Source organism: Vigna unguiculata, chromosome 1 (assembly GCF_037176805.1).
Source record: "Vigna unguiculata cultivar grain cowpea cultivar isolate G323 ecotype 2 chromosome 1, ASM3717680v1, whole genome shotgun sequence".
In the NCBI taxonomy this organism is placed as follows: Eukaryota; Viridiplantae; Streptophyta; class Magnoliopsida; order Fabales; family Fabaceae; genus Vigna; species Vigna unguiculata.
In genome coordinates this window covers 7,342,764-7,357,534 of record NC_140792.1, presented here as the reverse complement: position 1 = coordinate 7,357,534, position 14,771 = coordinate 7,342,764, and the positions used below count along the sequence as shown (strand labels likewise).

The following is a 14,771-nucleotide window of genomic DNA, read 5'->3' as shown; positions in this document are numbered from 1 at the left end:
AAAGGAAGAGAACATTACATATTCATTCGGAAATGTATCATAAACCATTATCAAAATGTTTATTTAGTAATGATAAATCTCATTTCAAAGTGGTCTTTTCGCAGGGGTGTTAAATCTTTTTAATAGTGCTAAATTTGTTTCATGATCATAAAGGGATACAATTTTTGTGAGTGTAATAAATTTAAAAAATGCTTTGATCATTTCAAATTTTGGCAGTGCTGGACGAAATTCCACCTGTGTTGGAAGAAAGAGCCTCCAAGGCTAACACCACATTAATTGGAGTTCTCTTAATAAAGTTTCATTTTCTTTTATTCTGATTCCAGAAACCAAAATAACCCTCCTATCATTCCTTCTAGTTCTACTTTCATGTCAATTTTTTTTTTCTCTCAAAAGGAAAACAGTTAATTGCTATTCTTGCCACTTTTCTTCTGCTTACCAAAGGAGTAATTTTCTGTGACAGATGTTTTTCATTCATAAAAACTGGAAAAAGAAAAAAACTGATTTTACAGAAATCATGTTTTCCAAATTAATCTGTGTCTATGTTGTTCATAAACATAAAGGCAAAAACTCAAAATCCAGTACAGTGATAACTAATTGTATCAATAAGTGGTTATGTGAAACAGATATCAGCTACCCTTATCAGTATGCTCAACTTCAAATGCAAAATACCAGGAAGCTTTTGACGTGTACTCATGTATAAGTTGTCAATAAGTACAATAGGTAAGAAGCAATATGAAGAATTAAACATGGAACATGGAAACTGCATCACTGACTAAATAAGTTGTAAAATATAACACATCAACTTGTAGAAGTGCTTACTGTTTTCTCTTCTTCAGTGACAAGTAGTTTCCCCTCTGAAAAATCACAGGACGCAATTGGAATTCCCAGCTGCTTCTGCAATTTCCTCACAACAAACACTTCTGGTTCTTCACATATGGTTAGCACTGTACCATTCCTACCAAGCCGACCAGTTCGGCCAGCCCGATGTGCATAATGAATTGAATCTGTTGGCAAGTCAAGATTAACCACAAGATCACATTCTGCCACATCCAACCCCCTTGCAGACAATTCATTCGTTACCAGAACTCTCACCTCACCGTTCTTGAATTTCTTCAGGGTTGTTGACCTTGCAAGCTTCCCTAGATCCCCATGTAACTCCACAGCTGTCATCCCACGGGCCTCCAGCTTGAAGACAACATCCTTTAGCTGTTTAGTGTGGTTCATGAAAGCTATCACAAATTTGGCATCCAGTGCATGAATACACCTTCTCAACACATCAACTTTGTGCTGCAACCTTGTCACACAGTAATAGTGTTTCAGCGCAGGTGGCAGACTCTCTACTGCTGCTTGAGACGGCATAGCTGAGCTCGGCAAAGAAGACCGGGATAAACTGACAGGCTCAGAGGGAGAGAAAGTTTCAAGTGGGACAATTTTCTTAGCTTGGACTAGAAGAGGGTCACAACCCCAGCTTCTAGCAGCCCTCACAACAGAAAAGGGCACAGTTGCAGAAACCATGATCAACTGACGCTCATTCTTTGCAGAATTTGAGCTTGGGTCTGCACTTGATCTCCTCCCTACATGCTCCAATATCCGGTGCATATCTTCCCGGAAATTGAAGGACAAGAGTTCATCAACTTCATCCAACACCAAATATCGACATCCATGAGTGCGAAGTTTCCCAGATGCACTTAGCTCTGCTATCCTACCAGGTGTGCCGACAACAATTGCAGGTTTGTTTTTCTTGAGAGCATCTTCCTGCCTGGTTCGGTTGGCACCCCCCACAAGCTGCTGAACCACTCTCTTGTTATCCATTCCTAGCACCTTCTCAAACTCCCTCACTATCTGCATTCCAAGCTCTCTAGAAGGAGCAACAATCACTGCTTCAATTCCCAACTTCTTCCCATTCTCATCACCACCATCATCACCTTTCCCCCTCAGCGGTCCAACAACCGAGAGAAGAGGAAGCAGGTAAGCTAGTGTCTTCCCTGAACCAGTGTAAGACTGAATTATGACATCATGGTTGTTCAGAATGGTGGGAACTGCAGCAGACTGAACTTCGGTCGGAACAGTAAAACCCTCCTTCTCTAACCTCTCAATCAACACATGTGGGAGCCCAAGTTCTGAAAATGACTTTGCAGCAAAAGGGGCAAACTCTATTTGCTGTTTTTCTACAACCCTAATGGCTTTCTTCTTCTTCTCATTAATGTCAAAGGGCTTTCCTTTGCTCTTGAGATTCTCAGAGGGTGAACCAAATGGCTTAACCTTATTAGACTTGCTTCTGTTCTCAGCTTTCGTTTCAGTTTGGAAACCTATGCTAGAGAGGGTGAGGGAACCATGATTAGGTTCCACCTGGCTCATACACGTCACACTAGTGTGCAATAAAACAGACCTAGAAGTGGCCAGAGCCCTTCTCAAGTGGAGTGACTCCCCAACAAGCAGAAGAAACCTAGATGAAATCAAAGCTGGCATCTTTTAAACAATAAAAAAGAACAACCTCGTATATGTCCTGTTCGTCCTCCAAATGGGACTGCTAAAACCCTTTCGAACTAACCTTAAAATCTGCTACTGATAAGAACGAGAAAACCCCAAAAAAAAATCAATCCAAACTTCGAGACAAGCGTGGTGAAAAGATAGAACCTTTTTGGTAATGAAGCTCCAACACGGCTCGGAGGCTGCGCTTCCCCGCTTCCGACGAGGTGCGGACACAGACACTCAACGGGAGCGTCCAAGACACGGTGTCGGACACCCTTCTTTGGGCCAGACACGGCGCTGTTGTCGGACGCGACGGAGAAGACACGGCCCGGTCGTGGGATGCGGAGCTGATAGGGTGGTGAGTTTATACGTTGCTGTAAGCGTTCTTCTTTGCGGGAAAGAGTCCAGAAAAATGAAAGAAGATAGGGGAGATAGAGGCAGATTCTGAACAAGTTTTTAGTGGAGTAATTTAATGTTTTATTAAATTCTGATTTTTATAAAAAGATTTTACATATTTTTTCATTTGCATTATTACTTTCCATTTGAATTTAAAATTTAAATTATTTTTTTTCAATTTAAATTTAAACTTATGTACGATTTATTATATAATTATCATTATATTGTATAAATTTTATTTTTTTTTAATTTGAGATCACTTTTATATTTTTTTTTAAATTATGGACTATAAAGCTACAAATTTATATCTTGAATTTTTTTAATAACAAATTAAAGTCTTATTAAATATAAAACTTAAAAAAACAAATAAAAAATTTTATTTAAAACAATAAATATTAAAATATTAATTATAATATAAAATTAAAAATATAATATAACATTAAATAGTCTAATAATTTGTTATTACTTTTAAAATATATAATATGTTATATTATAATTAACTTTTAATTAGAGATGTGTTTTATTGTTTATTTTTAAAATCAATTATTTTATATCAAATTAATTTATTTGATTTTTATATATTTTTATAGTGAAGCAATAAAGTAAGGAGATACGAACAAAATAAAAATGAGAATATAGAGGTAAAATAAATATTTGGTGTATATCCAAAACATGGCTGAAAATAAAGAAAAAATTTAATTATATTAATTTTTAATTGAATAGTGCTGTGGTATTCCATTTTTGTATTAATTTTTAATAATAATTATATCGATGTTTAATTTAATGAAATAGAGTGACAACATATTATTATTACAACTTTTAATTATATTAACTTTTAGTTAGGTTTAATTTAGGGTGAAAAGGTGATGCAACAAAAAATTAAAAATTAAAAATAAAATATAAATTTATTTTTATGAATTAATGATTGTCCATTGATTTGATACATTTACTCACATGATTGATAACTTATATGATTCATTACTCTTTATGTAAATATTTGTATTAATTAAGTTGATTTGTTTCCTTTATGGCTTACATGTTATATGTATAAATAGGACTCGTCCTATCAATAATACACAAATGAAGTGCTCCATATTCTCTCATTTGTTATTCTTTATTGTTCCTTCTCTAATATCTATATTTATTATTCTCTATTATTCTCTCTGTTATTCGCTTTGTTTCATAACACGTTATCAGCATGATGCTCCAATCGACTGGACTAGTGGAACGACAGTGCTCTGCGTGTCTCAATCCAAGCTCTTTCAAATTCTTTCTCAATTTATAATTTTACCTTATATTCTTCATCTTGTGATAAGAATTGTTTGACTTTATCAATTTTCATCTCCGTCTTTTTATTTTTATGTTTATTATGACGGTGATTATTATTATTATTTTGATGATGATGATTATTATTAATATTATTATTTTATGTGCTGGTTCTAAACACGCAAAACGTTCCAAAAGTGACCCTTGATATTACAAGGAAGAATTTCTTATATTGAATTTTAAATGTTGAAATACATTTAGATGCAATGGATATTGGGATACCATTAAATAAAGAAATAAAGCATATAACACGTTATCAGCATGATGCTCCAATCGACTGGACTAGTGGAACGACAGTGCTCTGCGTGTCTCAATCCAAGCTCTTTCAAATTCTTTCTCAATTTATAATTTTACCTTATATTCTTCATCTTGTGATAAGAATTGTTTGACTTTATCAATTTTCATCTCCGTCTTTTTATTTTTATGTTTATTATGACTTTATGTTTATTCTCTCTGTTATTCGCTTTGTTTCATAACACGTTATCAGCATGATGCTCCAATCGACTGGACTAGTGGAACGACAGTGCTCTGCGTGTCTCAATCCAAGCTCTTTCAAATTCTTTCTCAATTTATAATTTTACCTTATATTCTTCATCTTGTGATAAGAATTGTTTGACTTTATCAATTTTCATCTCCGTCTTTTTATTTTTATGTTTATTATGACGGTGATTATTATTATTATTTTGATGATGATGATTATTATTAATATTATTATTTTATGTGCTGGTTCTAAACACGCAAAACGTTCCAAAAGTGACCCTTGATATTACAAGGAAGAATTTCTTATATTGAATTTTAAATGTTGAAATACATTTAGATGCAATGGATATTGGGATACCATTAAATAAAGAAATAAAGCATATAACACGTTATCAGCATGATGCTCCAATCGACTGGACTAGTGGAACGACAGTGCTCTGCGTGTCTCAATCCAAGCTCTTTCAAATTCTTTCTCAATTTATAATTTTACCTTATATTCTTCATCTTGTGATAAGAATTGTTTGACTTTATCAATTTTCATCTCCGTCTTTTTATTTTTATGTTTATTATGACTTTATGTTTATTCTCTCTGTTATTCGCTTTGTTTCATAACACGTTATCAGCATGATGCTCCAATCGACTGGACTAGTGGAACGACAGTGCTCTGCGTGTCTCAATCCAAGCTCTTTCAAATTCTTTCTCAATTTATAATTTTACCTTATATTCTTCATCTTGTGATAAGAATTGTTTGACTTTATCAATTTTCATCTCCGTCTTTTTATTTTTATGTTTATTATGACGGTGATTATTATTATTATTTTGATGATGATGATTATTATTAATATTATTATTTTATGTGCTGGTTCTAAACACGCAAAACGTTCCAAAAGTGACCCTTGATATTACAAGGAAGAATTTCTTATATTGAATTTTAAATGTTGAAATACATTTAGATGCAATGGATATTGGGATACCATTAAATAAAGAAATAAAGCATATAACACGTTATCAGCATGATGCTCCAATCGATTGGACTAGTGGAACGACAGTGCTCTGCGTGTCTCAATCCAAGCTCTTTCAAATTCTTTCTCAATTTATAATTTTACCTTATATTCTTCATCTTGTGATAAGAATTGTTTGACTTTATCAATTTTCATCTCCGTCTTTTTATTTTTATGTTTATTATGACTTTATGTTTATTCTCTCTGTTATTTTAAATGTTGAAATACATTTAGATGCAATGGATATTGGGATACCATTAAATAAAGAAATAAAGCATATAAGCAACTAATTTGCTCATGCGACAAAAATATTGTGAAAAGAGATTTCACAAATATTATGAATTTATTTCATGCCTATGTACGACTGGCTGGACAAAGCAATAAAGTTTTTGATGAAAAAGCAATAAACCTACTCCATTCCCAGAAGTGAATGTAGCAATAAATATTATGAATTTATTTCATGCCTTTGTATGAATGAACAAAACAATGAGTTTTTGATAGAAAATCATGAAACCTGTCCAAATTGGTTCTGCTCCATTTCCAGAAGTGAATGCAGCAACATTTGATTTATATTTTCATGATCGTGATCGTGATATTGATTATGGAGATGATTATAAAGAAAATTTTAAAGACACATTTTGTCACTAGAGGTGACACAATAATGTGAAAAAGGGAAAAAGAAAATGTGAAAAAATTGACAAAAAGATTAAAGTATATATTATCATTACGGTGGTAAAGGCCATTTGAGTTGTACTTATTGTACACCAAAGCATCTTACAAATAATGAGAAGAACATAGAAACACACTTTGCTTATGAATATAGTGATTCTGATTATGGCCATATGGATGCTACTCATCTTGATATTATTATTTTCTTTGCTAAAGCCAATTGAACCATTGATTACCTCATTGATCATGAAAGTGTTAAAAAAAATCTCATATTGATATTTACGTTTATATGAAAAACGAATGTTTGCACTAGTACCAAAGGATATGTGTCTTATTGATAGTGCAACAACTTATACAATTCTCAAGAGTAATAAATTTTTCCCTTGTTTGATAATGTGAGACATCAATGTTAGTATTATTTATAGTACTACAAATATATTTAAAGACTCTAGAAGAGCTATTATATTTCTGCCAAGAAGTTGAATAGAAACTTATTAAGTTTCAAGAATATTTGTCTAAATGGATATTATATTGAGACAAACAATGAAAAAAATATGAAATATCTTTATATATCTACGGTTGAGTTGAAAAAAAAATGTATATTAGAGAAATTATCAACTTTCTCTTATAATTTATACTACACGTATATTAGTACAATTGAAATGCATGTCATGGTAAACTAGAAGTTTACGAATCAAAATGAATGTCTTGTTTGACATGATCAGTTGGATGATTTATACTATGCATATATTAGTACAATTAAAAGGCATTTCATGGTAAACCAGAAGTTTACGAACCAAAATGAATTCCTTGTTTGGTATGATCAGTTAGGTCATCCTGAATCTATTATGATGCGAAAAAAAGGGGTTCAAAAACTCATGTTGACACCCACTTAAGAGTCAAGAAACTTATTCAGGCCAATGAGTTCTCATATACTATACGTTCACAAATTGATAATTAGACCATCACCAGAAAAATTAAAAATGAGTCAATCTCATTTTTAGGACGAATACAGGGTGATATTTGTGGTCCAATACACCTATCATGTGGAACATTTATATATTTCATGGTTTTAATTGATGCATCAACTAAATGATCACATTTGTTTATTATCAACTCGTAATCAAGTAATTGCAAAGTTATTAGTACAGTTAAGAGCTCACTTCCCAGATTATTTGATTTAGAAAATTTGTTTTGATAATACTAGTGAAATTACATCTTATGCTTTTCATGAGTATCGTATATCAATTGGAATTAAAGTTAAACATCCAATAACACATGTTGATACTCAAAATAGACTTGCAAATTCATTACTAAAATGTCTAAAATTGATTGCAAGACCATTACTTACGAGAGTTAATCTTCCAATGGCTACTTGGAAATATGCAATTTCGCATGTTGCATTATTGATTCGCATCAAGCCAATAAGTTATCACAAATACTCTATTATGTAGTTGGTTTTTGGTTAGTGACCTAATATTCTCATGTAAGAATTTTTGAGTGTGGTGTATATGTTTCAATTTTCCCACAAAAAAGGACTATGATAGGTCCTTAGAGATGATTGAGAATATATGTTGGATATGATCCTCCCTCAATAATAAAATATCTTGAATTACTAACAAGAGACTTATTTACAGTTCGACTTATTTATAGTTCGACTTTTCGACTGTCACTTTGATGAATAAGTTTTTCCAACATTAGGGGGAGAAAGAAAACAATTTGAAAAGAATATTGGTTGGAATGAATTATCATTATCTTATCTTGATCCTCGTACAAAAGAATGTGAACTAGAAGTTCAAAGGATAATTCATTTACAAAATTAGTCTATCAATTACCAAATATTCTTATTGACAGAAAGGGTAATCAAATTATATATACCAACTGCTAATGCTCTGAGTATATTTGATATTATTTCATAACACGCCTGAAGCATGGTAGGCTTGTTAGTTCCAAAGACACGTTTGAAGCGTGGTAAGCCTAATCGAAAAGGTTGAAATTCCAAAAGATTCATTTGACATAATTAATGGTTCGGTTCCATAAGAACCTCAGGTACCTGAAATTGTTAAAAATGATGAGATCTCAATAAATTATGTCATGAATCATATAATATGGAACCAAAAGGAAGTTAACATTGATGAAACTTTTACTTATAACATAGTGATGCATGCTATGAATGACAATGATGATCAATAAGCAATGATCATTGAAAATTGTCGGCAAAGAAAAGATTGGCCAAAATAAAAATATGCAAAGAAGCATAATTATATTTGCTTGCTAAATGAAAGGTTCTTGGACGTATAGTTTGCACACCTAAAGTTGTAAAACCTGTTGGGTACATATGGATTTTTGTGCAAAAATCAAATTAAGAATGATGAAATTGTTAAATACAAAACACAATTGGTTGCTCATGGTTGTTCATAAAACCTTGTATTGATTTGTGAAAAAGCATATTCACTAGTATTGGATGCAACAACATTGCAATATTCGATTATCCTAGTTGCACAACAAGGTTTGCATTTACATCTAATAGATGATGTTACAACCTATTCGTACGGTTCTTTTGAGAATGAGAATCATATTTATATGAAAATCCCTGAAGGATTTTATTTGCTCAACAAGACAAATTCTAAAGAGGGTTATTCAATAAAATTGAACATGCTATTTTATTGATTAAAGCAATCAGGACATGTGTGTCATAACCGTCTTATTGAATACTTATTAAAATAAGGATATAAAAATGATCCTATTTGTTCTTGTATTTATATGAAATAATCCAAAAATGAATTTTCCATAATTATTGTTTATGTAGATTACATAAAGTCTTATTTGAAATTAGAAATTGAATATTTAAATAAAGGTGTTTTTATACACCAAGAGGCTTATATAATTAATGTGCTTAAAATGTTCTAAATGGAAAAGTCATGTCCATTATGCACTCCAATAGTTGTGAGGTCGTTAGATCTTGATAAAGACTCTTCTTAGACCTCAAGAAAATGATGAAGATTTTCTTGATCCAAAAGCACCATATCTTAGTGTCATAGAAACACTAATGTATCTTGCTAATTATACTCGATATAATATTGCATTTGTTGTAAATTTGTTAAGCAAGATATAGTTCTTCAATTAAAAGAAGAAAATGATTTGGATTAAAAATATACTTCGTTACTTTAAGGGTACTACGAATATGAACTTATTCCATCCAAATGATTCAGATTCAGACGAATGAGTTATATATATGCATGTTATTTTACATATTCTCACAATGTCACAATGGTTGATCACAAATAAGATGTTTGTTTACATGTGGTAGCACAATGGTTTCATGAAGGTATATGAAATAAACCATTGTAGCAACATCGTCTAATCATACAAAATTACGAGGAAAGTTGTGAATATGTTTAGCTAAGGTCTATAATTCAACATGTGCAAGAAACTTGTGACTATCCCCAACAAAGATGGAATCAATAACAATATATGAAGACAATAGTGTATTGTTCAATTGAAAGGATGATATAGATATCCAAAAATTCATTCCTGTGAAAATATGGCAAGTATATTAATGAAGATTTTGCCAAGAAGAACTTTTGAGCAAATGATTCACAAGTTCGGACTCTGTCACCTTAATGATGTAAGTTTACATGAGGGGGAGAAATAGAATATGTGATGAACAATATTGTATTAAAGAATACAAAATGTTGTACTCTTTTTCCTTCACTAGGTTTTTTTATCCCAAAGGGTTTTTTCCTAGTAAGGTTTTAACTAGGCACATTCTTTTATCAATGGACACTAAAGAGGGAGTGTTATGAATTAATGATTGTTCATTGATTTGATACATTTACTCACATGATTGATACTCATATGATTCATTACTCTTTATGTAAATATTTGTATTAACTAAGTTGATTTGTTTCCTTTATGGATTACATGTTGTATCTATAAATAAGACTCTTCCTATCAATAATAATACAAGATAAGTTGCCCCCTATTCTCTCATTCTCTATTCTCATTGTTCCTTCTCTATTATCCATATCTATTATTCTCTCTGTTATTTGCTTTATTTCATAACAGTAAAAATTTTATTGATTTTTTTATGTTACAATTATGTGTAAAATCTTAATTCGCGAAAATCAGGTCAGATCAACTCGCCACCATAAAACGAGTCAGGAATTGTTACATGTCTCTTTACAAAACAAACTAACAAGTTGACTTGCTGATCCAACACTTTTTTTTTTAAATTTTTAAAATATTTTTTTTTTATTTTTATTTTTAAAATTTGTTAATATATATACATATAAATAAATATTAAAAGTATATTTAATCATATAAATATTTTTTGAGCTTTTAATTGATTAATTAATGTTTTTAATTGAATAAATTCAAGTAATTATTACATTTACATATTAAATTACTCTAATATAATTAATAATTGGAACTTAATTTGTAAGTGTCGATAATTGAAACTTAATTTATGTTCTAAGCACATAAATTACAATACTATTGTATATTTACATCTTTAAAGAAAAATATCATATAAAAGATTTAATCTTTTAAATTATTTTGATTTTGATTTTTAATTTATAAAAAAAAAAAAAGCTAGCGGGACAGGACAGGCTAGCCCGCCTTTAGCCCACCAATTTGGTGGGTTAGGTTTGTTGGGCCAAAATAGACTAGCAGATTGAAAATTCTAACCCAGCCCATCATGTTTTAACAGACTGACAAGCTGGCCCACATGTCACGATATATTTTGTCACCCCTAGGTTTTAAGCTTAATTTCATTTTGCATAGTAGAGCTTCATGAGAAATAATGTGGGGTTATTGTAGTACAAAGAAGGGAAATTATGTGTAGGAGAACTTGAATGGAGACATTGTGAATATTTGGTTATTAAAAGGCATGGTTTGGTGTTATATAAAATACAAATGAGTATAGGGATATGTACTCTGTAATGGCAAGGAACAAAATGAGGATGAAATGGAGGATGAGTTGCCCTTTAGTATAAATGATGTTGATATTAGGTTAAAATATACATTTAGTACCTATTTTCGTTAAAAAGGTCAATTTAATCTTTTTTTTTTCAATTTGGTCTCGATTTTCGTCAATTTTATTCAATTAGATCCTTTTGGGATAACACCATTTAAGGCCCTAACGACATAGTGTACATGTGACATTTTACTATTATATGGATGATAGAATATAATTATTTTCTTTTTCGTTTATTATTTTTAATAAGAATTTTTGACGTGGCTTATGTTTAATGAAAAAAAAAGTGAAATTAAAATGGTTGAAATTTTTGCTTTACTAACATTTTTTACGTGGCTTGTTTTTAACGAAAAGAAAGAAGGGAAATTATAATGGTTATAATATTTAGGGCTTTTCATTTGTGAAATTGGGGTTTAGGGTTACAGCGAGTTATGGGACTTGGTTAAGGTGCGTTTGTGTGACGATAAAAAATAAATAGATAAATAGGAATGAGAACTAAATATAAATTAAAATGAGGTTAGGGACACCTCACTTAAGGTAAATATAGAGATAAAAATAATTATGAACAGATAAAAAAAATAATTAAAGTAAAAAGATAAAATGATAGATGTCTCTTTCCCTTACCTTAGCTATGGAAGATATATTTTTGAAGATGATCTTTGTATTTTATTTTTCTTCTCTTTCTTTTCTTACGCTTGCAAAGACTCGCTGCCTCTCTTTTTTTTTTCTTCATTGTCTCTCTTTCTTTCCCCCTTTGAATTCACTTCATCCATATTTATACTACATTTTGTAATGATTACACTTAGTTTAAATTGCACTATCTCGTTTCTATTTCAATGCTTCCTTGGTTTGGTTTCGTTTGTTAAAGATTGGCCCATCCAGATTTTTTTTGTTTATCCAATCTAAAGTTAATATTAACTTATCATGGCATTAATTGTGATTTGCCATTTTGCCAATGCATGTGCATGAACTGTGACGTGGTGGTGGAGATTCAACCTAAAAACAATTCTTTTGTTTACTTTATATAAAGTGTCTCTGCATATAATAAAGATCCATTTGAACGAGGTTATAAATATTATTATTATAATAATAATAATAAAGGCAAAACATATGTTTTTTTTTTTAACTGAAACGTAGCTATAATGTTATATAACTTATTTTATTAAAGTATATTATTTTGTAGTAATTTTTTATTATTATTTTAATTACAAACACTTAAATTTTGATTTCTTGAATAATTATAATAATTTTTTTTATATCTTATGTTCAAAATTTATTATACTAGTCGCAATACCTAAAAAAAATAATGTATCATAAACTTTTAAGTATTGATACACTGAAAATACTAGGGGTACAAATTTTGAGATGTTACAATTCTTCCCTACTAAAAGAAATTTCGTCCTCAAAATTATTTATTTATTTATTTTTGAAATAAATAAGGGTAAAGGTTTGATATTTTCTCTTCTAATTCCCATGTAATATCTCCATTAGCTTCATTCCACATGACCTTCACTAGAGGGATCTGTTTGCCTCTCAATTCTTTGACCTTCTTGTCCATAATCTGTACAGGTATTGCGTCAAATGTAAGGCTATTCTTTAATTGTACTGTATCAGGTCTTATCACATGAGTTGGATCAGAAATATATTTTCTTAATTGAGACACATGAAAGACATTATGGAGATTGGAAAGGAACGGAGGTAAGCAAATTTGATACGCAACATGACCTATTTTTCTAAGAATTTGGTAAGGACCAATGAACCGGGGGGTGAGTTTCTTTGATTTCATCACTCTACCAATTCCAGTGGTTGATGTTACTTTCAAGAATACATGATCACCTTCTTGAAATTCAAGAGGCCGTCTTTTCTTGTCAGCATAACTTTTCTGTCTACTTTGAGTTGCTCTCAATTTGTCCCTGATCATTATGATTTTCTCTATTGTCTGTTGAATCATGTCAAGACCTAATACTAAATTCTCACCTGTCTCAAACCAACACAAAGGTGTTCTACATTTCCTTCCATATAATGCCTCATAAGGTGCCATACCTATGCTGGAATGGAAACTGTTGTTATAGGTGAACTCAATCAAAGGCAGGTATCGATCCCAACTATCAGAATTTTCTAACACACAAGCTCTCAGCAAATCTTCCAAAGATTGAATGGTTCGTTCAGATTGTCCATCAGTTTGGGGATGATAAGCTGAGCTAAGGTGAAGCTTGGTACCTAAGGCTTGATGTAAACTTCCCCAAAATTTTGAAGTGAATCTAGGGTCCCTATCAGATATAATACTTATTGGAACTCCATGTAACCTAACAATTTCTTTTATGTATAATTCAGTCAATTTTTCCAATGAATACATAATATTAATGGGTAAGAAATGAGCAGACTTTGTTAATCTATCCACGATAACCCATATGGAATCAAATTTCTGAATGGTTCGTGGGAGACCAACTACAAAATCTATTGTTATACTATCCCATTTCCATTCAGGTATATCTAAGGATTGTAGCATTCCTGCTGGCTTTTGGTGTTCTATTTTAGCTTTTTGACAAACTAGACATTTTGTTACATATTGTGCCACTTCCTTTTTCATTTTAGGCCACCAAAACATTTTCTTGAGATCTTGATACATTTTTGTTGTGCCCGGGTGTATGCTTAATTTGCTTTTATGTGCTTCTTCTAGAATCATTTCCTTAATTTCCTCATTATTGGGTACACACATTCTGTCCTTAAATCTCAAAGTTCCAGTTTTATCTATGCCAAAATTCTCCCCACCCCTTTGACCTATCAATTTCTTTTTCTTATTAATTAACTCATCACTTTCTTGTGCCTCATGGATTTGCTTTTGTAAATTGTTAGTGATCTGAATGGAGTTTAATTGCATTATATCATGGCTTAGGGTGATTGACAGATTCATGTCTCTAAATTTTTCTAACAAATTTATTTCATGAATCATTAGTGAGGAGATATGTAAAGATTTTCTGCTTAACGCATCTGCCACTACATTTGCCTTACTTGGGTGGTACTGTAATTCAAAATCATAATCTTTCAGAAATTCCATTCATCTTCTTTGTCTCATATTTAATTCTTTTTGATCAAACAAGTATTTGAGACTCTTATGATCACTAAAAACTTCAAACTTTCCACCATAAACATAATGTCTCCATATCTTAAGTGCAAAAACAATGGCAGCTAGTTCTAGATCATGGGTTGGGTAATTTTTCTCATGTGTTCTTAATTGTCTAGAAGCATATGCCACTACCCTTCTATCTTGCATAAGAACACAACCTAATCCCATTTTGGAAGCATCACAAAATATAACAAAGTGTCTAGTAGAATTGGGTAATGCTAAAACAGGAGAAGTGGTTAATCTTTTCTTGAGTTCTTGAAAACTATCCTCACATTTTTCTGTCCACACAAAAGGTTGTCCCTTTTTGGTGAGTTGGGTTAAG

At 31.3% G+C, this 14,771-nt stretch overlaps 1 protein-coding gene across 1 annotated transcript; it reads right to left on the bottom strand.

Moving 5' to 3' along the window:
* Nucleotides 1–666: 666 nt before the first annotated feature.
* Nucleotides 667–2,928, bottom strand: EMB1586 (P-loop containing nucleoside triphosphate hydrolases superfamily protein). Its single transcript, XM_028082424.2, has one exon. The coding sequence runs from the start codon at nt 2,467–2,469 to the stop codon at nt 799–801; it is 1,671 nt and encodes a 556-aa protein (XP_027938225.1). The 5' UTR covers nt 2,470–2,928; the 3' UTR covers nt 667–798.
* Between the last annotated feature and the right edge of the window lie 11,843 nt (nt 2,929–14,771).

Coding starts and splice junctions, on each gene's coding strand:
- EMB1586 (XM_028082424.2), bottom strand. CDS start 2,469: ATGCCAGCTTTGATTTCATCTAGGTTTCTTCTGCTTGTTGGGGAGTCA.